This window comes from Mirounga angustirostris, unplaced genomic scaffold, assembly GCF_029215605.1.
Source record: "Mirounga angustirostris isolate CCGP_5_RB_7025 unplaced genomic scaffold, mMirAng1.0.hap1 SCAF_11, whole genome shotgun sequence".
Lineage (NCBI taxonomy): Eukaryota > Metazoa > Chordata > Mammalia > Carnivora > Phocidae > Mirounga > Mirounga angustirostris.
Genome location: NW_026991719.1, coordinates 56656774 through 56678229, shown reverse-complemented (window position 1 = coordinate 56678229; position 21456 = coordinate 56656774). Strand labels below are relative to the sequence as shown.

The 21456-nt window shown below is 44.9% G+C and overlaps 2 protein-coding genes across 3 annotated transcripts in view; one reads left to right on the top strand and one right to left on the bottom strand.

The window, feature by feature from the left end:
* Nucleotides 1-7378: 7378 nt before the first annotated feature.
* Nucleotides 7379-21456, bottom strand: part of IGBP1 (immunoglobulin binding protein 1) — a 28210-nt gene continuing 14132 nt past the window's right edge. The window contains exon 6 of one of the 2 annotated variants that reach the window (XM_064574203.1): nt 7379-7848. In XM_064574203.1, coding sequence (XP_064430273.1) covers nt 7700-7848 — 149 coding nt within the window. In that variant the 3' untranslated portion in view covers nt 7379-7699. Of the gene's footprint in view, nt 7852-21456 lie in introns of both variants that reach the window. The other variant, XM_064574202.1, reaches the window with a different exon arrangement.
* LOC123842832 (microtubule-associated protein RP/EB family member 1-like) lies at nt 14740-15931 on the top strand. Its single transcript, XM_045872025.2, has one exon. It carries the CDS (start codon nt 14801-14803, stop codon nt 15716-15718), a length of 918 nt encoding a protein of 305 aa, XP_045727981.2. The 5' UTR covers nt 14740-14800; the 3' UTR covers nt 15719-15931.

The window sequence follows — 21456 nt, the reverse complement described above, 5'->3', positions numbered from 1 at the left end:
TATTGCGATTTCAGTTCGATTAAAAGTATTTATGGAGAGCCTACTTAATGCCAAGTCCTAGGCGAGGTACTATTAGAACGTACATGCATAGTCCTTCAGTCACCACATTTTTATTGAGGTCCTGCCATAAGCCTGGTATTGTTCTAGAGGTTGACAACTCTGTATGTGTGTGTGTGTGTGTGTGTGTGTGTGTGTGTGTGAGATGGGGCGGGGGGCGGGGGGCAGGCAGAGAAAAAAAGCAGCACACACAGCATCAACGCAGGGATGGGGGCCATCAGAGATTTACAAAGAACACAGAGGAGACAGCTAGTAGCTGTGTGACCTTGGACAAGATACTTCTCTGTGTCTCGGTTTCCTCATCTGGAAAAAGGGACTAATCATATTTACTCCCTGCGAGGATTAGTGGTAGCGTTAGTCAACTCCTTGTCAGTGTCTGACCCCCAGGAGCTGCTTGATAGGACTGGTATTCAGCTGTAGGAAGGTGGTATTTGCAATGGGCTCCAGCGGGCAAAGAAGGAGGGAATATGATCCCCCCCCTCCCGTGGTGCCCTCCATGAGAGGAGATGGGAGGTTTGCTCCGGCACCAGTGACTGGAGCCTCGGGTTCATGGATGGGAGTAGAAGGACAGAAGGCTGGCAATTGTAAGTGGGATGTTTTTCTCACAAACCTCTTCATGCCCGTAGGTCAGGGGGTCTAGAGTCTAGTGAAAGTAGACCCGGCCGGATGGTTCTGAGGAGGAGCCTGATGAGGAGGGGGAGGGGAGGGTGGAACGGCACGGGTATTTCAAAATCCCATGGGAGTCACTGGATCACTTCTCAGGGTAGGCAGGTCCTGGGGGACAGTGGCATCTGGGGCCTTGGTTCAGGCTAAGGTGACCAACCATGTCTGTTTGCCAGAGACTGAGGACATGGAATGTTCAATGCTAAAACCGGGACAGTTTGTCCCCTAGTTCAGGTGACTGTCACTGTCTCCTAGACTTCAGCAGGCTGCTCCCCGCAGATCTCCCTCCTTTCTGGTCTCCACGCCACAGCTAGAGGATTGCTGTCGAACACAGCACTTTGCATCCGCCCTGGTTCAAACCCTCCCAACGCTCCCGAGGTCTCTGCGAGCAAGTTCAAACCCCAGAGCCTGGCATCCAGAGCCCTTTCTACACTGGTTTCTGCCTTCCTTGAGAGTCTCGTTTCCCATCGATTTCACACCCTGGTAGATAAAGCCTCCTTCCCCAAACAGGAAGTGCCCCTTCCTCTTCTGGGTCTTGGCCCCTGGTTGTCTCTGAGCAGCCTGACTCACTCCTACCCTTGCTCTCTCTACCCTGCTCTCCCCTCTCGGTTCCCAAGGTACATTATGCTACTTTTGGGAGAGCGCATATCAGGGGTTAGTTTGGGATCGTAGACCCCACTTCTACACCGAGTTTCTTTCTTTCTTTTTTTTAAAGATTTTATTTATTTATTTGAGAGAGAGAGAGAAAGCAAGAGAGCCTGAGCCGAGGGGGAGGGGCAGCGGGAGAGGGAGAAGCAGGCTCCCCACCGAGCAGGGAGCCCAACGCGGGGCTCGGTTCCGGGACCCTGAGATCATGACCTGAGCTGAAGGCAGACGCTTAACCGACTGAGCCACCCAGGCGCCCCTACACCCAGTTTCTTTTTTTTTTTTTTTAAGATTTTATTTTACTTATTTGACAGAGAGAGACATAGTGAGAGCAGAAACACAAGCAGGGGGAGTAGGAGAAGGAGAAGCAGGCTTCCCGCGGAGCAGGGAGCCCGATGTGGGACTCGATCCCAGGACCTTGGGATCATGACCTGAGCCGAAGGCAGACGCTTAACGACTGAGCCACCCAGGCGCCCTACACCCAGTTTCTACTGTAATGCTTGGTAAGCTTTTGGTATATTTATTTTGAATAGTCAGTATATTCCTGTGATTCAAAATTCAAAAGGGACTATAAGGAATTCAGTGAAAAGTCTCCTTCCCACTCCTGGCCTCTAAGCACCCCCACACTTTTCTCCCTCTAGGGATCTTTCTCAAGTGCACACAGAAAATAAGGTAATTTCCTTTGTTAAATGAATACAGGAACAAACAGGGAAAACCTGGAAACAATACGAATGCTCACAATCAGGAGCTGGGTAAGTAAGCTCTTATATAGCAATATTTTAGACAAATTTGCCGTCATTCAAAGTCATTAAAATTAGGGGCGCTTGGGTGGCGCAGTCGGTTAAGCATCCGACTCTTGGTTTTGGCTCGGGTCGTGGTCTCAGGGATCCTGGGATTGAGCCCCCAGACTCCGTGCTCAGCGCAGAGCTGCCGGAAATTCTCTCTCTCCCTCTGATTCCCCACCCCCCAGCCCCATGCTTGCTCTCTCTCAAATAAATAAATAAAATCTTTTTAAAAATGTCATTAAAATTATTGTAAGGCAGACTCTGTAGTATACGATATGCTAAGCTGTAAAAGCAGACCTCTCCACTGAATGCACTTTGTAAAAATGTGGTATCTTCAGTGATAGGATGAAAGGATGTCTGAGAGAGAAATGATTGCTGTTTTAAGGTGAAGAGATTCTGGGTTGTCTTTTATGTAAAGTTGTTTGAATATGAAAAGAGAGAGGCCGGATTGTTGTGAATCTGCCTGATGAAGAAGTGTGATTCATGATGGGACTCATTCACTCAGTAATTCATTCCACAGACACTGAATGCATGCTTTGTCAGGAGGAAAGAGCTAGAAACAATGCGGAGCTTCTCTGGATAAGCACTAAGCAGGCTCTGGGGACCTAAGCAGCTCTGAGGGAGCGAGAGGGGTGGGGAGTGCGATGAGTTCATTTCAAGGCTGTTGAATTTGAGTTATGTGTGTTCCTCAAGGGGAGCTGGGTAGTGGATGGTAGGATCTAGGTCTGGGAGCTGAGCAGAAAGGTCGGGGCCAGCGCTAGCCACTGGGGAAGCCACAGGTGTGTGGAGCTCACCCAGGGAGGAGGTGGACAGGTAGGGAGAAGACAGGTTACATAAAGCTGGTGAGAGGTCATTCTGCAAATCTCTCCATCTCTCTGAGCCAGGGCCAAGGGCAGCAGGAGAGCGGAGGTGGCATCTGCTCCTCAGTGTGCAATGGCCTCAGAGTCCAGGCAGAAACCCTTCCTCCCAGCACTTGGCCTCCAAGCCTCATGCATTCATGGCCTGGGTCTGGTTTTAGTTGTCTAGGAAGGCCTTGGACCAAGGGGGGCTTCGACTGGCTTAAAAATATGTAGGGGCCCTTAAGTAAGAGGCTGGGGTAGAGGGTTTAAAAGATTAAAGATCAGGGGCACCCGGGTGGCTTGATTTCATCTCAGGTCATGATCTTGGGGTCTCGAGATCAAGCCCTGTGTCGGGCTCCGTGCTGAGCGTGGAGCCTGCTGGAGGTTCTCTCTCCCTCTCTCTCTGTCCCTCACCCCCCCTCAAATAAATAAATAAATCTTTAAATTAAAAAAAAAGGAACAAAAAAGATTAATGATCAGCTAGGACTGGAAGGGGAGAGCAGGTGGGCCTGGCATCAGAAGCAGGGGTGTTCCCGTGCAGGTTGAGGGATGTGGGGGCCTCGGGAAGGGGAGGTTTCTGAGTAGGGGTTTCCCCCCTAGCGAGCAGGTCTCTGATGTGCCTCCCCCAGGTCCTGTGGGGCAAAATGCATGGAATTGTTGCTCAAAACTTAGAGAAACGGGGTGGGGGGCACCTGGGTGGCTCAGTGGGTTAAGCGTCTGCCTTCAGCTCAGGTCGTGATCCCAGGGTCCTGGGATGGAGCCCCGGGTCCCTGCTCAGCGGGGAGCCTGCTTCTCCCTCTCCCTCTGCCGCTCTGCCTACTTGGCTCTCTCTCTGTGTCAAATAAATAAATAAAATATTTTTTAAAAGAAGTGCTTTGTTAGAAAACAAACAAACAAAACAACGGAGAGAAAGGAGAGGGGTTATTCCCTGAGCATCGTGCCACCGAGCTGTTGCTGCCCACCTTCCTATGCCCCCATGAAGTCTAAGACTTCGCTCACCATCCTCTCACACACATTTGGCAAAGGCGGCCTGGCGAGCAGATGCGTAAAAACTGGTTCTCCGTTTCCACTGCGCATAACCATTCCTCTCCCTTTGCGGGTCATGTCAGCACACAAAGAAAAGCATTTCACAACCCCTCTTGCCGGTGGTGATATACGGACAATAGATTGAGAAAGCGTTAGAGAGGCAGGGGTTCAAAAACGGTTGGGAAACCCTGGATTAAAACAACAACAACAACAACAACAACAACAACAACAACAACAACAACAACAAAAACCCCACGTCGCTTACCAGCAGCCTACGGCTCTTATTCCTCACCCTTGTGCCACATTTTATAACTGTTCGAAGGGTGTTCACGTGTTTGATTTCACCTGCGCCTCCCTTGAGCCTGTGAGGTAAGGAGGGCAGAGGCTGTGTGCATCTGGAAGGGGCAAAGGTAAACAGCAGAGCTAGGACTAGAACCCACATGTGCTTGTTATGACATATGAGTGAACCGTGCCAGGTTAAGCTGTACCTTCCTTGAATGGGTTAAAAACAAACAGTGAGGAAACCCTCTGCAGCTGTCAGGGAGCTGTTTGGGCACGGAGACAATGGTAACAATACCGTCCTGCCCTAGAGTGTCTAACAGAGATGGTTGGCCAGGTGTCTTGTGCTAATGGGCAAAGCAGGAGGCGCAGAGTAAATGGGGGAGACCTGTGGAGCTCAGGGGGTACAGAGAGGTGGATTTAGTTCCAAAAGGTTCCCCCTTTGCAGGTGGTTTTGAATGACAGGAGTGACCTGGGTGACCAGGGTGGCCTGGGGACACTCTGCTCGGGAGTGGCGGACGGAGAGCCCAGCTCAGGACTCTTGCCACCAACCTCTTGCGCTTGCGATGGGCTCATCCAGTGCCCTGCCCTGTCTTTCTCACAGGGACGTTGGGAGGAACCCGCGTGGAAGGGACAAACCACCGCAGAACGGCACGAAAAGGCAGTGCTCAGCATTCACCTTTTAAAAAATCCATTTGGCCTCCACCGGAGAGCTACTGAGGGCAAAGATTTTGGCGACACTGATAGGTTTGCACCATCGACTTAGTAGCTGCGTGGCTGAGCCGTTTCTTCCTGAGCCCGCTTCCTTCTTCGTAAAATGAAGGTATCGTCTCCTGCCTGACTGGTTGTTAGGACGAAATAAGCAGCGTTTGTGAAGGAAAGCACTCGGTAAACTAAGAAGCCGTATTACTACTATCTGGTGAACTCACCTCCGGGAGTCCGCCAAACCCAGCTCGCTTTAGGACCCGGAGAGAGCCGGCCGCGGTGGGAGTCGAGAAGGTGGTTCTTTTTTCGGGACGACTGTGCCTCGGAGGAAAATGGAGGAAGAAGGGCTTGCTCGCCCCCTCTGTCTTCCTATGCCCCAGCTGAGGGGGAAGGGGCGGGGGAGCTGGCATAACCTTTTTCTTTGGTGAGTCAACCAAGAAGGCATTTCTAGAGCTCCAGTGATGTGTAAGTGGTGGTTTGGGTTTGGAGTTTTGAAAGCGACTCCCTCCCTTTTAAGCAGCTTTAAGACACACACAAGCACACGCAACTGGGAAGCAAATGGGGGAAATGACAGAGGGCCAGCTGACTAGTATGAACTTGAGGCAATCAGCTTCCCGGGGCCTGTTTTCTCTTCTGTAAGGTGGGGACGATGCTACCTCCCTCGCAGGGTCATTGCATTCACGGTGTGTGGAAGTGCTGGGTTCAGCGCCCTGTCCCTGTCCGTTTCCTTTCGTTTCCTTTCCCTTCCTCGAGGACTGACTGTAATCACTGAGCCTAGAGCGAAAGCACTTGCCCTTCAGCTGCTCCAGGCTCTTCTCATGGCTGCCACTATTGAACAACCCCCTGCTACAGCCCATCCCTAGACAGGGAGGCAACAGGAGCAGTCCCGAGAAATCGTATCGCCCAAGATCACACCGCTTGCAATTTGTAAAAGCCGGGATCGAAACCCACCTCCTCTAGGTTACCTCTTAGGTATCAGAATGTGTGAGGAGGCTTCATGGAGCTGGGTCTTCTGGAAGGCCCATCTTTAAATAGACTCAGGCCAAGGGGGTAACCCCAACCTGGCCCATTTTGAGAAGGAACTCAGGGTGGAGTTTCGAGGGCAGGAAATAGGTCATCACTACAGGAAACCTGGCAGTAATTGGAAGAGAGCTAAAAATGAATGTTTGCTTCCCAAATCCTTGGGGAAACTTAATCTGTGCTCTAGCAGTTTCAGGAGCTTATGTTGTGAGGGTGAGGGGAGTCCTTCATGAAACGGTATACAAACAGAGTACTGGTGGTCTTCTGTCCTCTCTGACTGAACACGACCTCTTACTCATCGCCTGACAGCCCTCCACTCACCACCCCGTAAACAACGGGGACTTGAGTCTCCTGTTCAAACCTAAGCCAGACTGCAGAGGCTAGAATGGGAAGGCTGAGTCATCTTCCTCTTAAAGGAAAACCTAAGGGACGCCTGGGTGGCTCAGCCGGCTGGGCGTCTGCCTTCGGCTCAGGTCATGATCTCGCGGTCCTGGGATCGAGCCCCGCAACGGGGAGTCTGCTTGTCCCTCTCCCGCTGCCCCTCCCCCCTGCTTGTTCTCTCTCTCTCTCAAATAAAATCTTACAACAAAACCAAAAACCTAAGCATGCCTAAGCCACATAGAACAAAAGCGAGTTTTCTACACAGATCACGTTTCAACACATGGCTGCTTTTTTAGGGTATCAACCCAAGAGCTGAGGACTTCTACAGCAGAAAGTAGGTAGCCCTCCACGTCATCCGCGCCATCCTCCTCCCTCCACGTCCATCCGTGCTATCCTCCTCCCTCCACACCCAGCTATCGGCATGGCTGCGAGCACCTTCCTAAGCGGCAAAATGACTGCCGTGGCCCAGCTCCCACTGCAGACCGTGCTGGGCCAGGATGGTCTTCCAATAGCCCACGTGGGAGCTGGGCTACAGCCTGAGCTGCTCTTCCCCCTAAGGGTTATGGCAAATAGTTCTGTGAGAGCCAAGGTCCCAGCCCCAGCGGCACACACAAGGGCGACTCTCACGGCACCTTATCTGTTTCTCTCCTTTTTCTCCTGGCCGAGGCAGACTAGGGAGAGGAGTGCTTTGGTTCATCTGTTTACAGCTCCAGTTGCTGAGAACAGTGCTGTGCGGCAGGGAGAAGTCCTGGCCTTCGCACTCGCCCCTGTAAGGCAGAGTGTTGGGCCATCGCACAGCTGCTCGTTCCGAGGGCGTGAAGGAGAAAGCAAAGCTCCAGCTCCTCTGGGCAGCTCTGATGGTAGAAAATGCACTGCCCACACCAAAGGGTCTCCCCATAAGCTCCCGGGTGCCCAGAGCTGACCCCCTCCCCCTCAAAAAAAAAGCAGCTGATACCCAAATTCTTGCACAGGCTCATGTAACAGAACGGACTTTTATTATTACTATTTTTTTTTAAGAGAATTCATACAGCCACTGATTATACAGAGCCACTTCCCAGTACTTTTTTCTTTCCACTTAAGAAACTGGAATACACCACGAGGAGGAGGAGAATGCCAAAACAAGATTACCTGGGGTACAAATACACGCTTAACTGTTTGACACTTTATTGAATGCAAAGCGAGATTGAGCATCTTTGCCTTCGTTGCACATAGCTGAAGCAGCTCAGGGAGGGGAAGACGGTACCGCTTTCCTCAGCAGGGAAGATGTGACCCCTGTAGTCCCGTCTTGTTGTGGGAAGACTAACCCATGTTCTGTCGGTTGCCATAGCCCCTAGGATGGGTGTCCTTCCAGTCATCCCACTCCCGAGCTCTGCGCAGTGTTTGTTCATCATCCTCATCCTCCTCCTTTTGTTCCTGATCTTCCTGTTGCTGAGTACTTCTTTTGAGCTCTGCTGCAGTGGAAAAATGAGAAAGCAGGGGTGAGAAACTGAGGGAATGTCAGAGGCCTTGGCTCCACTCTGAACACAACCGCATACAATGAGAACAAGCAAGGCAGCTAGCTGCCTGCCCCGGAGCCAGCAGAGTTGCCGAGAATACTGCTGTTACTTAATACAGGACCTGTTAAATAATAGTTAAGGAACGATGCTCCGAGTGATCTTCACAAGAAAGCAAAAACAAACAAGCTGAATTCGCAGAATGAATTCCATTTTGGGAAAGAGGTCTTGCTAAAAAGGCCAAACACCGCCCCTTCCCCCCCACCCCGCCCCCGCCATCCACACACAACAAAAACACCAACTGCCCAACAGAACCCCAGCAAGCCAAAAAGACTCAAAAAATATTTATGATTTAATGATTTGTGGTATGTCAGGAAGGAGGGACTGCAGCTGACTTTCCCCCTCCATCCAGCTCCTTTATTACAGCTATACATTTCTGTGCGTGCGTGTGTGTGTGTGTGTGTGTGTGAGAGAGAGAGAGAGAGAGAGAGAGAAAGAAATTGTAAATCACCGGGCAGTTGAACCTACTAGAAAAGAGTATCTGTGCTATTTGACACTTGTTTGGAACAGGTCTGAAGTCCAAATGGTGCTTGTTATGCGGTGTACACCCAAAAGAAATTCAACCATTTGTCACCTCCCTCTTTTGCATTAATTTTGTTTTCCTTTTGTGACGTAAAGGAGCATTTCCTGGCTACCCTGAGTTTGCCCATGAGAAAGAGACTTATTACTATGATAAAAAATGAAACAAATGGGGATCTGATCTCTTCCAACAGCTTAAAAGCTTTGTGTTTTTTTTTTTTTAACAATTTTTATTGTAAAACAAAGGATACTGGAAACCACACACACACACACAAATATATATGTATAATTTTTAAGTTTTTATAAGGAAGCTAGACATTTGTAGTCTCCATCTGGGCCAAGAAATAGAGCTTTTGTACCTATCCCAAAGGCTTCTCTAGGAGCATCTTCCAAATGAGAACTGCTCCCCTTCTCCTCCCAAAACGTAACCACTATACCAACTTTTATAGTAGTAACTTCCTGAAGTTTATTATAGCTTTATGACCCAAGAGTGCATCCCTAGACGCCAGAGATGTCCGTTTGTACCTTTTTTTACTCAATGATTTTTTATTACAGAGTTGTGAAACCATCACCAATGAAAAACAATTTCCATTACCCCCAAAAGCTCCCTTGTGCCCACGTACTGTTGATTCCCATTTCTTCCCTCTCCCTAGCCCCTGGCTGCCAGCAAGCTACCTTCTGTCTCTTACAGATGTGCCTATTCTGGAAATTTCCTATTAATGGGATCAAACAATATATGGTCTTTGGCTCTGACTTTTTTCACTTAGCATAACGTTTTTAAGGTTAGTCTTGCTCATTTACAAATATTTTGATATCTTTTCTTTAAAGATCTTATTTATTTATTTGTCAGAGAGAGAGAGAGCACATAAGCAGGGGGAGTGGGAGAGGGAGAAGCAGATTCCCCGCTGAGCAGGGAGCCCGATACAGGACTCCAGCCCAGGACCCCGGGATCATGGCCTGAGCCAAAGGCAGACGCTTAACCCACTGAGCCACCCAGGCATCCCATTTTGATATCTTCTTAATCTACAGGCTCCAATCCCATCCCTTTCTTTCCTTACAAGTTATCTATCGAAGAAAACTGGAGCATTTGACCTGTTGAGTTTCCCCAAATCTGGATCTTGCTGACCGCATAGTCGTGCTGCAGTCGGACAGGGTCTTCTGTATTTCTGCCAACTGGCAAGTAGATACAGAGGCCTGATGTGACTCAGGGTTGATCCCTTCGGCATGACTCTAGCAGGGGCCGTGTTCCCTCATCAGGTGGCGCGTAACACCTGTGTCTCACGTGGTGCGATGTTAGCAGCTGATGATGCTTGATGCCTGGATTCACTGATTTTCTGGGGGTTTCAAAAAGTTGATACTCCTAATTTTAACGTTTCTTTTTTTATTAACTAGAATGCTTTTCCAAAGAGAGGCTTCCCCTCATCTACTACTATGTAGTTACCCAGGGGGAAAAAAAAGACAATATCGACACTTGATTCTTTCACTTTACCACTTGTCAAGGTAATCAATGGGTTCCTTATCCTCTGAAACTGAACAATTTTTGTTTTTAAATATAATTATGACTCATGGACTTGATGGGTTTTAACCAACTGCAATGATTTCTAAAAAATATGTTTAAAATAAGCTTTTAAATTTTAGAATAGTTTTAAATTTATAGAAAAATTGAGTAGTATGGAGTTCCTTTCTGTCTGTACCCGGTTTCCCCTATTATTAGCATCTTATACTACTTTTTCCCTGAGGTTTTACCTAATATCCTTTTTGGTTCCAGGATCCCCTCCAGAATGGGACATTCTGGTCCTCTGTCTCTTTAGTCTCCTCTTGGCTGTGACAATTTCTCAGATATTCCTTGTTTTTGAGGACCTGGGCAGTCTGGGTGAGTACTCAGCAGGTATTGTGCAGAATGTCCCTTGATTTAGGGCTGCCTGATGTTTTTCTCATAATTAGACCCGGGGTTATGGGTTTTGGAAGAGTATCATAAAGGTTGAAGTGCCCTTCTTATCACATCAAATTAAGGCTACACACCGTCAACATCACTTCTCACTGCTGAGGTTAACCTAAGGCAGTGTTTGTGAGATTCCCAACTGTGAACTCCCCCCACCCCCACTTCCAAACTGTCATCTTTGGAAGCAAGTCACTAAACAGCCCACACTTAAGGAGGAGTTATGCTCCACGTCCTTGAGACGGGAATACATACACAAATTATTTAGAATTTTTCTGTAGGGGAGCTTGGTCTCTTCTCCATTTATTTCTTTGATCATTTCTTTCTTTCACTATAGACCCATGGAGATTTATTTGATTTTTTGTATTGTAATCCAATACTGTTATTTTCCTGCTAGAATTCTTCCAGTTTGGGCCAGCAAGAGTTCTTTCAGCTGGGCTGTGTCCCCATTAACAGATTTTTTTTTTTTTTTAGTGCTTGTTTTCTAGTACTAAAAAATGCTTCAGGCTCATCTTGTATATTCTCTGCCCCAGCCTAGAAGCAGCCATTTCCCTAAGGGACCCCGTTTTGTTTTGTTTAAGTTAGAGAATGGTATTAGAAACCCAGATGTGGGCTCTGGAAGTGCTTGTTGCTACTGACAATCACCCTTTTTGAAGCCAAACTGTCTCTGGCCAGTGGAAACATTTTCAAATTGGCTTCCGAGTCCTACTGCTATGACCCTAGTTATCTTTGAAAATTTCTTCCCTGTCTTTATAACAAGATGTTCCCAGCTCATCTTGTCTTATTTCCTGCCCTGGACTTGGAATTAGCTATTTCTCTAAGACATCCTGGTTTCTTCTAATGGGAATGGTATTTCAAGACCACAAGCTGTGTGTGTGTGTGTGTTTACTTTTCAATACAATTTCTCATGAGTTCCTATTCAGCACTACAGGTGTTTTATTTCTAACTTAAACTTTTTTCATCTGTATTTTTCCACACTAAAAGTCTTACTTCTCAAGGACAGAGGATGATAGAATTAGAGTATCTCCTAACTGCTCACTTATATTATCTCACATTACACACTAACATTTCCACCAATATAATTACTGAAAACAGTTCTTTTTTTTGCATATGCTTTCCCCAATTCTCCATTTTTAAAAATAGTTGTACTGTATCTACATTACCTGAGCACTGAGCAGATAAACACTACATACTCTACTCTCTCCCCTTTTAACCCCCCATTTAGTCTTAGTTCTGCAAGTGACTAGTGCTCGCCACCAGTCCTTAGTTGATGCCTTTCTCATCATTTTGGTTGTCTGAAGCTCATTCTCTAGCAAATTTCTTAGGAAGGGATCATGAGAACATTTCCTGAGCTCCTGTATGTTGATAAATGTCTGTACTTTTTATACTTAACAGTTTTACCAGGTATCATGTCCTTCGCTCCCATTCCTCCCCTTGAGTATCTTAAATATATGTTACTCCGTTTTATTCTGGCATAAAGCACTGGTGTCACAAAAGTTGGAGGGTGATCTAGTTTTCTTTCCTTTATAAATCATCTGCTGTTTTTGCTGAAATGTCTGAGACATTTTTTTTTTTTCTTCTTTAAAGTCTAGTAATTTTACGACAGTGTGTCTTGTGGGTTGGTCTCAGGTACATGGTATGCTTTATCAAAGTAAACCTTTTTTTTTTTTTAATTCCAGGAAAGTTTCCTTAACATTAGTTTTTAGCATTTATTCTTTTTCCTTGCTTTGGTTTTCTTCTGTAGATAATCCTATTATCCAAAAGTCAGATCTTCTTTGCTATCTTTAATACTTGCCACTTTTTCTCAAGTTGTGTTTATCTTTACTGCTTTTTTATTTAAAACATTTTCCCTTTTCCCTTAGCCAGGCATTATCTGTAATGTTTACCCATTCTTGTTTTCTTCTGGTTTAGCTTTCACTTCCGAAATAATTCTTCTATCTCCCAAGTTGTCACCACATTTCTGTGTTTTATGAATCCCGCTTTATATTGTTTGTCCCTGTCTTACACAGTTTTCTTAATGCCTACCAATTAATTTTTAAACAGCATTTGTTTTTAGCAGTAAACATATTAACTTCATCCAATTTTTAAAAAGAGTATCTAATGTATGGTGACTAACATAATAAAATAAAATAAAAAATACAAACAGTATATATTTTAGATTTGTTGTTTTTTGAGTGTGTCCTTCTGGAATGCTTTCGATTCCCCCTTCCCCCCCACCCCTTCATAATGATTTTGTGTGGGATGTGACCTTGATAATTTTGTGTTCAATTTTTCCACAGCATTATTGAGACATACTTCACAAACCATAAGATTCACCCATTTAAAGTGTACAGTTCAGCGGTTTTAGTATATTCAGAGCTGTGCAACCAGCACCACCATCTGTTGTTCATTCTTACGTGTAATAAGTTCTCCTGAACTTTTAGAAAGTATGGTTCAGGGCGGCTTTTCTAACTTCAGAGGCTCCCCTTCTGCTGTTTTTATGTCTGTTAAAGAAGTATGATGACTTGCTTCACTGGAGTTCTTGGCTCTGGTCCTCTTGTCCACTTTTATCTGAACCTCCCCTTTCCTCCTTCTTTATGGTCCCTGTTCTACTCAATGTCAATTCTATCCTTAGCAATTTCTCTTCAGTGTGGGACCCTGTTCCTGGAAGCAAGATCTGGTGGGTCTTTTTCAAGAGTTCATTAAAGATTGGACTTCGTCTTTTTCGGACTCTGACCACAGGTCCCTTCTACTCACCTGGTTTTTATTGCAGGGCAAAACCCCTCCCATTTCAACTGCTGTCCTTACACTGGACTGCCACACGGTGGAGGGAATGCCTGTTTGCTGTTTTGGAATTCTGCTGTTTGTCAGGTCTTGCAGGTGGGTCTGTCAACGCTTTCTGCTTTCTCCTACACCTATGCCAACCACTTGTTGACCTTGTGGCTATGAGTGACTTGCCCTTATCTGTTTTTATTTTGAAGTTCATGGGGATACGCTGTCACCTACTTTGTTGAAAATGTTGCCCAGGAGGGGCGCCCGGGTGGCTCAGTCAGTTAAGCGTCTGCCTTCGGCTCAGGTCATGATCCCGGGGTTCCGTGATCCAGCCCCGAGTTGGGCTCCCTGCTCAGCAGGGAGCCTGCTTCTCCCCCTGCCTCTCCCCCTGCTGTGCTCTCTCTCTCAAATAAATAAATAAAAATCTTTAAAAAAAAAAGAAAAAAAGAAAACGTTGTCTATGAGTTTCTTTTTGTGTTATTACTGAAATATCCATGTAGACATATACACAAACGTAGCACAGCTCGATGAATTTCCGCATCTGAGCACAGCTATGTAATCAGTACTCAGATCAGACGCAAAACACTAACTCCACACAAGTCCCCCTCAGGTCCAATTCCATTCATGATGCCCCACTAAGGGTGAACACTATACTGGCCTTTAAGCAGCCGGTACAAGTTCCGCCCGTCTGCGCACTTTATACGAATGGAATCATATAGTATATATTCTTTTGTGTCTGGCTTTTCTCACTCATAATTACGTCTGCAAAATTTCTGCTCTATGTGCCACAGATAGCTCAAGAACCAGAGGTAGTTTAACCTTATTGCTAAATAGTATTTTTTTTTTTTAAGATTTTTATTTATTTATTTGAGAGAGAGAATGAGAGAGAGCACATGAGAGGGGGGAGGGTCAGAGGGAGAAGCCGACTCCCCGCCGAGCAGGGAGCCCGATGCAGGACTCGATCCCGGGACTCCAGGATCATGACCTGAGCCGAAGGCAGTCGCTCAACCAACTGAGCCACCCAGGCGCCCGCTAAATAGTATTTTATTATGTGAACACACCCAGACTTCTTCATTCATTCTATTATGTACAGGCATTTGAGTAGGGTCCAGCTTGGGGTATTACACATGCTGCTGCCATGGACATTCTTGTACAAGCCTTCTGTGGATGTATGTTCTCATTACGCTTAGATATAAACCTAGGAGCACAGCTGCCAGGCCCCAAGGGCGCACCTAGGTGCGACCTGCGTGCATCACTACCCCCGACACCCCTAGAGTCTCTACACCTTTTATTGTTTCCCTTCTTCGCTTTACTTTGGGTTTATTCTGTTTTTGTTTTCCCCAACTTCTTAAGCTAGAACCTTAGGTAATTAACTCTACCTTTCTCTTTTTTCCTAAGATTAAGGACTGAAAGGTACACATTTCCCTGTCAGCACGGCTTCAGTTGTACGCCCCAAATTTTAATCTATTTTCATTGTCATTCAGTTAAAAATATTTTCTCATTTTCTTTGTGATGTCTTTTTTGACCAGTGAGTTGTTTAGAAGTATGTTGTTTAATTTAAAAATATTTTGGGAACAAGACAAAGACGGAACTGAAGCCGGGCACAGGCCGTGGACGCGGTCCCGCCGAGAGCCGAAGATGGCAGTGAACGTATATTCAACATCAGTCACCAGTGATAACCTAAGTCGACATGACATGCTGGCCTGGATCAATGAGTCTCTGCAGCTGACTCTGACGAAGATCGAACAGTTGTGCTCAGGGGCTGCCTACTGTCAGTTTATGGACATGCTGTTCCCTGGCTCCATTGCCTTGAAGAAAGTGAAATTCCAGGCTAAGCTAGAACATGAATACATCCAGAACTTCAAAATACTACAAGCAGGTTTTAAGAGAATGGGTGTTGACAAAATAATTCCTGTGGACAAATTAGTAAAAGGAAAGTTTCAGGACAATTTTGAATTTGTTGAGTGGTTCAAGAAGTTTTTTGATGCAAACTATGATGGAAAAGACTATGACCCCGTAGCTGCCAGACAAGGTCAAGAAACTGCAGCGGCTCCCTCCCTTGTTGCTCCAGCTCTGAACAAACCGAAGAAACCTCTCAGCTCTAGCAGTGCAGCTCCACAGAGGCCCATTGCAACACACAGAACTACTGCAACCCCTAAGGCTGGCCCGGGTGTGGTGCGAAAGAATCCTGGTGTGGGCAACGGGGATGACGAAGCAGCTGAATTGATGCAGCAGGTCAATGTATTGAAACTTACCGTCGAAGACTTGGAGAAAGAAAGAGATTTCTACTTTGGAAAGCTAAGGAACACGGAATTGATTTGCCAGGAGAACGAAGGGGAAAACAACCCAGTATTGCAGAGGATCGTGGACATTCTATATGCCACAGATGAAGGCCTTGTGATACCTGATGAAGGGGGCCCACAGGAGGAACAAGAAGTAGTATTAATGGCCTGGACCAGCAGAGCAACATCCGAATTCTTCACTCCAAATCATGTGCTTAACTGTAAAATACCCCCTTTTATTATTCTTAGAGGACTCACTGGTTTCTTTTCATGAGCAAACAGTACCTCTTCTTAAAGTGCACTTTGCAGAAGTTTCACCCCTTTTCCAATGAGTTTGAGTTAGGAGCTTTTACCCTGTAGCAGAGCAGTATTAACATCTAGTTGGGTCACCTAGGGAACAAAGAGGCTGACCATGGGGCTCACCGTGTGGACGCTGGTAACACTGATTGCTGGAGGTGTTTTTATGTGATACTCTGAAGTGGAAACCTCAGTAGAGAAATGTAAAGACTGATTTGAATTTTAAGCTAATGTGAAATCTTGGCAGAGAACGTTTTAATAAATAAATGCCTTAAGAGTAAAAAAAAAAAAAATATTTTGAAGACTTCCTAGGTATGTCGTTACTGATTGCTAATTTAAGTCCATTGGGGTCAGAGAACATATTTAGTGTGATTTCAACCTCTGAAACTTTCTGAGACTTCTTTGATGGCCCAGAATATCTGGTGAATGTGCCATGTGCATATGAAAAAAGGTGTATTTTGCGGTTGTCGGATATATTGTCCCATACATGTAGAACAGGTTAAGGTGGCTGCTGCTAGTGTTGTCCAGATCATCTACGTCCTCACTGATTTTCTGTCTAGTAATTCTTTCCATTAGAGCAAGAGAAGTATTACACTCTCCAACTATGACTGTAGATTTGCCTGTTTCTCCACTTAAGTCTGTCACTTTTTAATTCATGTAATTTAAAAAAGCTTATTAGACACAAACTCTTCCAGATAAACTGCTCCTTTTATTGGTATGAAATGCCCTTGTTTATATCCAGTGACACCTTCTGTCTTGAAGTCTATCTGATGTTCCTCTGGCTACTACAGCTTTCTTATGCTGTCAGCTTGGTATATCCTTTTTCATCTTTTCACTTTCAACCAATCTGTGCCTTTATAATTAAAATGCATCTCTTGCAGACAGCATGCAGCTGAGCCTGACATCAATCTCTGATTTCTAATTTGGAGGTTTATTCCATTTACATTTAGGATAATTACTGATATGACTGGAATGGGATCTGCCATGCTGCTATTGGTTTTCTGTTCACCTCATCTGTTTTGTTTTGTTTTGTTTTGTTTGCCTCTCTATTCATTCTTGCTTGCTTTCTTCTTTTATTTTCTCTATTGACTTTATAAGCTTTGTCTCTTTGCCTTACTTTTTAAAGTGGACTTTAAAGAGTAGTTTTAGGTTCACAGTAAGACTGAATGGAATATACACAGTGTTGCCATATACTCCCTGCCCTCACAGAGGCATAGCTTCCCCCACTTCCAACATCCTGTACCAGAGTGGTACATTTGTTACAATCAATGAACCCACACTGACACATCAATATTGTCCCAAGTCCACAGTAATTTACAACAGGGTTCTTTCTTGGTGGTGTACATCCTGTGGGTTTGGAAAAATGTATATAATGACATGTATCTGCTGTTATATCATCATACAGAATAGTTTCACTGCCCTAAAAATCCTCTGTGCTCCACCTATTTGTCCCTCCTCCTCCTCTAAACCCCTGGCAGTCGCTGATCCATTTACTGTCTCTCCAGGTTTGCCGTTTCCAGAAAGTCCTATAGTTGGAATCATGTAGCATGTAGCTTCTCAGATCAGCTTCTTTCACTTAGTAATCTGTATTTAAGGTTTTTCCATGTCTTTTTATTCCATGTCTTTTTATGGCTTGATAGCTTTTTTTTTTTTTTAGCATTGAATACTATTCTATTGTCTGGACGTACCATACTTTATCCATTCAACCTACTGAGGGCATCTTGGTTGCTTCAAGTTTTGGCAATTATGAATAAAGCTGCCATAACCACCTGTGTGCAGGATTTTGTGTAGACCTCAGTTTTCAACTCATTTGGGTAAACATCAAGGAGCAGGACTGCTGGATTGTATGGTAAGAGAATGTTTAGTTTTGTAAGAAACTGTCTTCCAAAGTGGCTGTATCACTTGGCATCGCGATCAGCAGTGAATCAGAGTCCCTGTTGCTCCATTTCCATACCAGCATTTGGTGGTGTTGGCGTTTGGTATTCTGGCCATTCTTACATGGGCGTAGTGGTATCACTGTTGTTTTAATTTGCAATTCCCTAATGACATGTGATGTTGAGCTTCTTTTCATATGCTTATTTGCCCTCTGTAGATCTTCTTTGGGTGAGGTGTCTATTCAGGTCTTCTGCCTATTTTTTAATTGCGGCTGTCTGTTTCCTTATTGTTGAGTTTTAAGAATTCTTTGTATGTTTTGGATAAGAGTCTTTTATCAGATGTGTCTTTGGTAAATATTTTCTGCCTGTCTGTGGCTTGTCTTCTTATTCTCTTGATGCATTATTTTTTAAAAAGATTTTATTTATTTATTTATTTATTGGGGGGGAGGGAGTGTGAGCAGGGGGAGGGGCAGAGGGAGAGGGAGGACCCCAAGCAGAGGGCATGAGCCTGACACAGGCCTTGATCTCATGATCCTGAAATCATGACCTGAGCTGAAATCAAGAGTTGGACACTCAACCGACTGAGCCACCCAGGCACCCCTTGAGGCATTATTTTTTAAGTGGTTGCTCTAGGTAATACAATATTCCTTCCTAACTTTCCAGTCTACTTAGAGTTAATATTGAACCATGTGGGAGGCAGCCTCAAAGATGGACCCCAACTATCTCAGCCTCCTGGTAGTCATGCTTTTATGGAGTCCCCTCCCATACTATGTGACCAACAGAATATGGCAGAAGTCAGGATGTTACTTCCAATGTTAGATTATAAGATACTGGGGCTTCTATCCTGATCATTCTCACTCAGATCATTCACTCTGGGTGAAAGGAAGCTCCTAGCTGTGAGCGACCCCATTGAGGGATCCACAAGGGGAGGCCTCTGCCAATAGCCACATGAATGAGCCAATGAGCTGGAAGCAGATCCTCCAGCCTCAGTCAAACTGTCAGAAGACTGCTGCCCCAGCTGACAGCTTGACTGCGACCTTAAGAGCTCCTAAGCCAGAATCACCCAGTGAAGTTGATCCTGGATTCCTCACCCTCAGAAAATATGTGACAATAAATGTTTATTAAGTTGCAACATCTTGCAGTAATTTGTTACACAGCAATAGATATTACGTACCACTTTCCATAAAACAAGAGAAGCTCCCCCAAAATGGTTCCATCTAGTCCATCGTTTTGGCTATGGCTGTCATATGTATTACATCTACATACAGTATAATCCCCATGGGACGATATTATAATTTTTGCCTGAAGAAGCTATACGTAGTTCATTCCCTTCAGCCTAAGGAACTTCCTTCAGAATTTCTTGTAACGCCAGTTTCCTGGTGAAGAATTCCTTCAGCTTTATCTGAAAATGTCTTAATTATGCCTTCATTTTTTTAATGGATATTTTCACTGGGTATAAAAGTCTGGGGTGACAGGTCTTCTCCCCTCCCCCAACACTTATGAGATGTTGTTCCACTGTCTCTGGCTCCCACTGTTTCTAATGGGAAGTCAGAAACAACTCATATCACTGTTCTTCTAAGTGTAACGTGTACTTTATCCCTGGCTGCTTTCAAGATTTTCTTCTTCTTTGGTTTTCAGCAGTTTGACTATGATGTGCCTATGCGTGGTTTTCTTTGCATTTAACTTGCTTGGGGCTTGATTATTCTGAATCTGCAAATTTGTGTTTCACTGATTTAGGGAACATTTCAGCCATCATTTCTTCAATTTTTTTTCCTGGCCCCTTCTCTTTCTCTCTCTCTTTTCCTACTGGTATTTCAATTGTACATATGATAGAACTTCTTACCTTATTCCACAGGTCACAGAGGCTCTGTTTCACTGTTTTCCAATTTTTTGTTTTTCAGACTGTCTAACTGGTACTGGTCTTTGAGTTACATGACACTTTCTTCTGCCACTGCCAACTTGCTATTAAGCTCATCTAATGGGTTTCCAAACTTGAGATACTGTATTTTTCAGTTTCAGAATTTTTTATGTATAGTTCCTACTTTGCTGCTGCTATTCCTCTTTTTTCCTTGTTTCTTTTTTTGAGCAAGAAAATAAAATCTTTATTTTCAGTTATTACCCACCAATAAGACAAAGTTAGGTTCACAGTTCTAGCTCCTGACTCAAAGTGAACTAGGAGGCAAATTTACATCCATCAGATACAACTTTTTGAAGTTCAGGCTCTCTTGAGAGCTCGTAACATACCAGATATTGCTGGATTCTCTAGTGACAGACTGCCAGCAATGGCTGACACTAAGTAGAACTTGTGAAGTGTTTTTCATAGGAGGTGTTTTCTAATTGTTGCTAAAAATTAAGAGGTTTATAAACACGTTACATGTCCAGAAACAAGTTAAGATACTTGTAAGTCTACCCACAATGATTTAGGAATGTGTACGTTGTAATCTCAAGAGGGGTCAACAGTCCACATGGACTAAAATAATACTTGCCTCGGGGTAGCAGGTATGTTTGTAAATATAAAATTATATTACACACTACCTCCTGAGATTTCTTTGCATTCATTACAGGCATATTTTCCCCTCTACCCTTGAATATGCAAATAAGCTGCTTTAAAGTCCTTGTCTGCGAATTTCAACATCTGCATCATCTAGTGTTGGTCTCCATTGACTGCTTTTCCTCGTGAGTGTAAGTCACGTTTTCCTATTTTTCTTTCCCCCATATGTATAGTGGTTTCGGATTAAACCCCAGACTTTGTGAATTTTATGTTGTAGAGACTCTGAATTCTGTTTCTTTCCTCTAAAGAGTACTGATTTTTCATTTTAGCAGGCAGTTCATTTGTCTAGAACCAAAATTCCAAATTCTCTTTCCTCTGCATTGGGCAGCAGCTGAATCCTCCATTCAGTTATTTTAGCCCTAGCTAGGATGCTTGGAGTCCATCCCGGGCACACACAGCTTAGGTGTCAGCCTGAGATTTAGGTGAGGTGTATATAGAGAATCAGGGCTCCTCTTCCGTGGTTCTCTCCTTTATGGGATATCGTCTCATTTCTTAACCAGTAAGACTGTATGTTTCTAAGTTTCACCTACCCCCACATCACCATGACTGCAGATTCCCAATGGGTGAGAAGCTGTAAGAAATAGGCAACCCTTCCAAATGACCACTCTTCTCTTCTCTGTGCTAAAGTGGAAATAGCCCTGAATTGGGAATTTTAAGACCCGAATTCAAATCCTAGCCTGGCCACTTTCTAGCTTTGTTGACTTTGTGTAAGTCAGATCTCAGACACCATTTCCTCATCCTAATACGGGGATAAGAATGCTTGCTTCACAGGGCTGTTAAGAGGATCAAATGCGATAATACACAAGATAAGGAAACAGAGGCTCAGAGGGGCTAGATGATGTCCTATCTGTTAAGTGGCAGGAATAATTGCTTACCCCAGGTTTGTCTGTCCTTTTTCTAATATACCATATTGCTTCCATCTTCATAATGGCCACCCTCTCCACCTTTTCCTTCCAAAGATGCCTCCAAGTATATACCATGATCTAATTGCCAAGTTGGGCACCAAGAATACAGTTAAGTCAAAGACCCTGCCCTCAAGAAATTCCAACCATTCCCTTCTTCTAAGTGTTGACTGCCCTCCAGCCTGTGTCTGCTCTTGGTCATTCTCTAGTTCCTTTGGGTAGTTGTTTTTTTTTTTTTAAAGATTTTATTTATTTATTCATGAGAGACAGAGAGAGAGAGAGAGAGAGAGAGGCAGAGGGAGAAGCAGGCTCCCCGTGGAGCAGGGAGCCCAATGCGGGGCTCGATCCCAGGACCCTGGGATCATGACCTGAGCCGAAGGCAGACGCT

Excerpts from the sequence above, each read along its gene's own strand:
- LOC123842832 (XM_045872025.2), top strand. The coding sequence starts at position 14,801 with ATGGCAGTGAACGTATATTCAACATCAGTCACCAGTGATAACCTAAGT.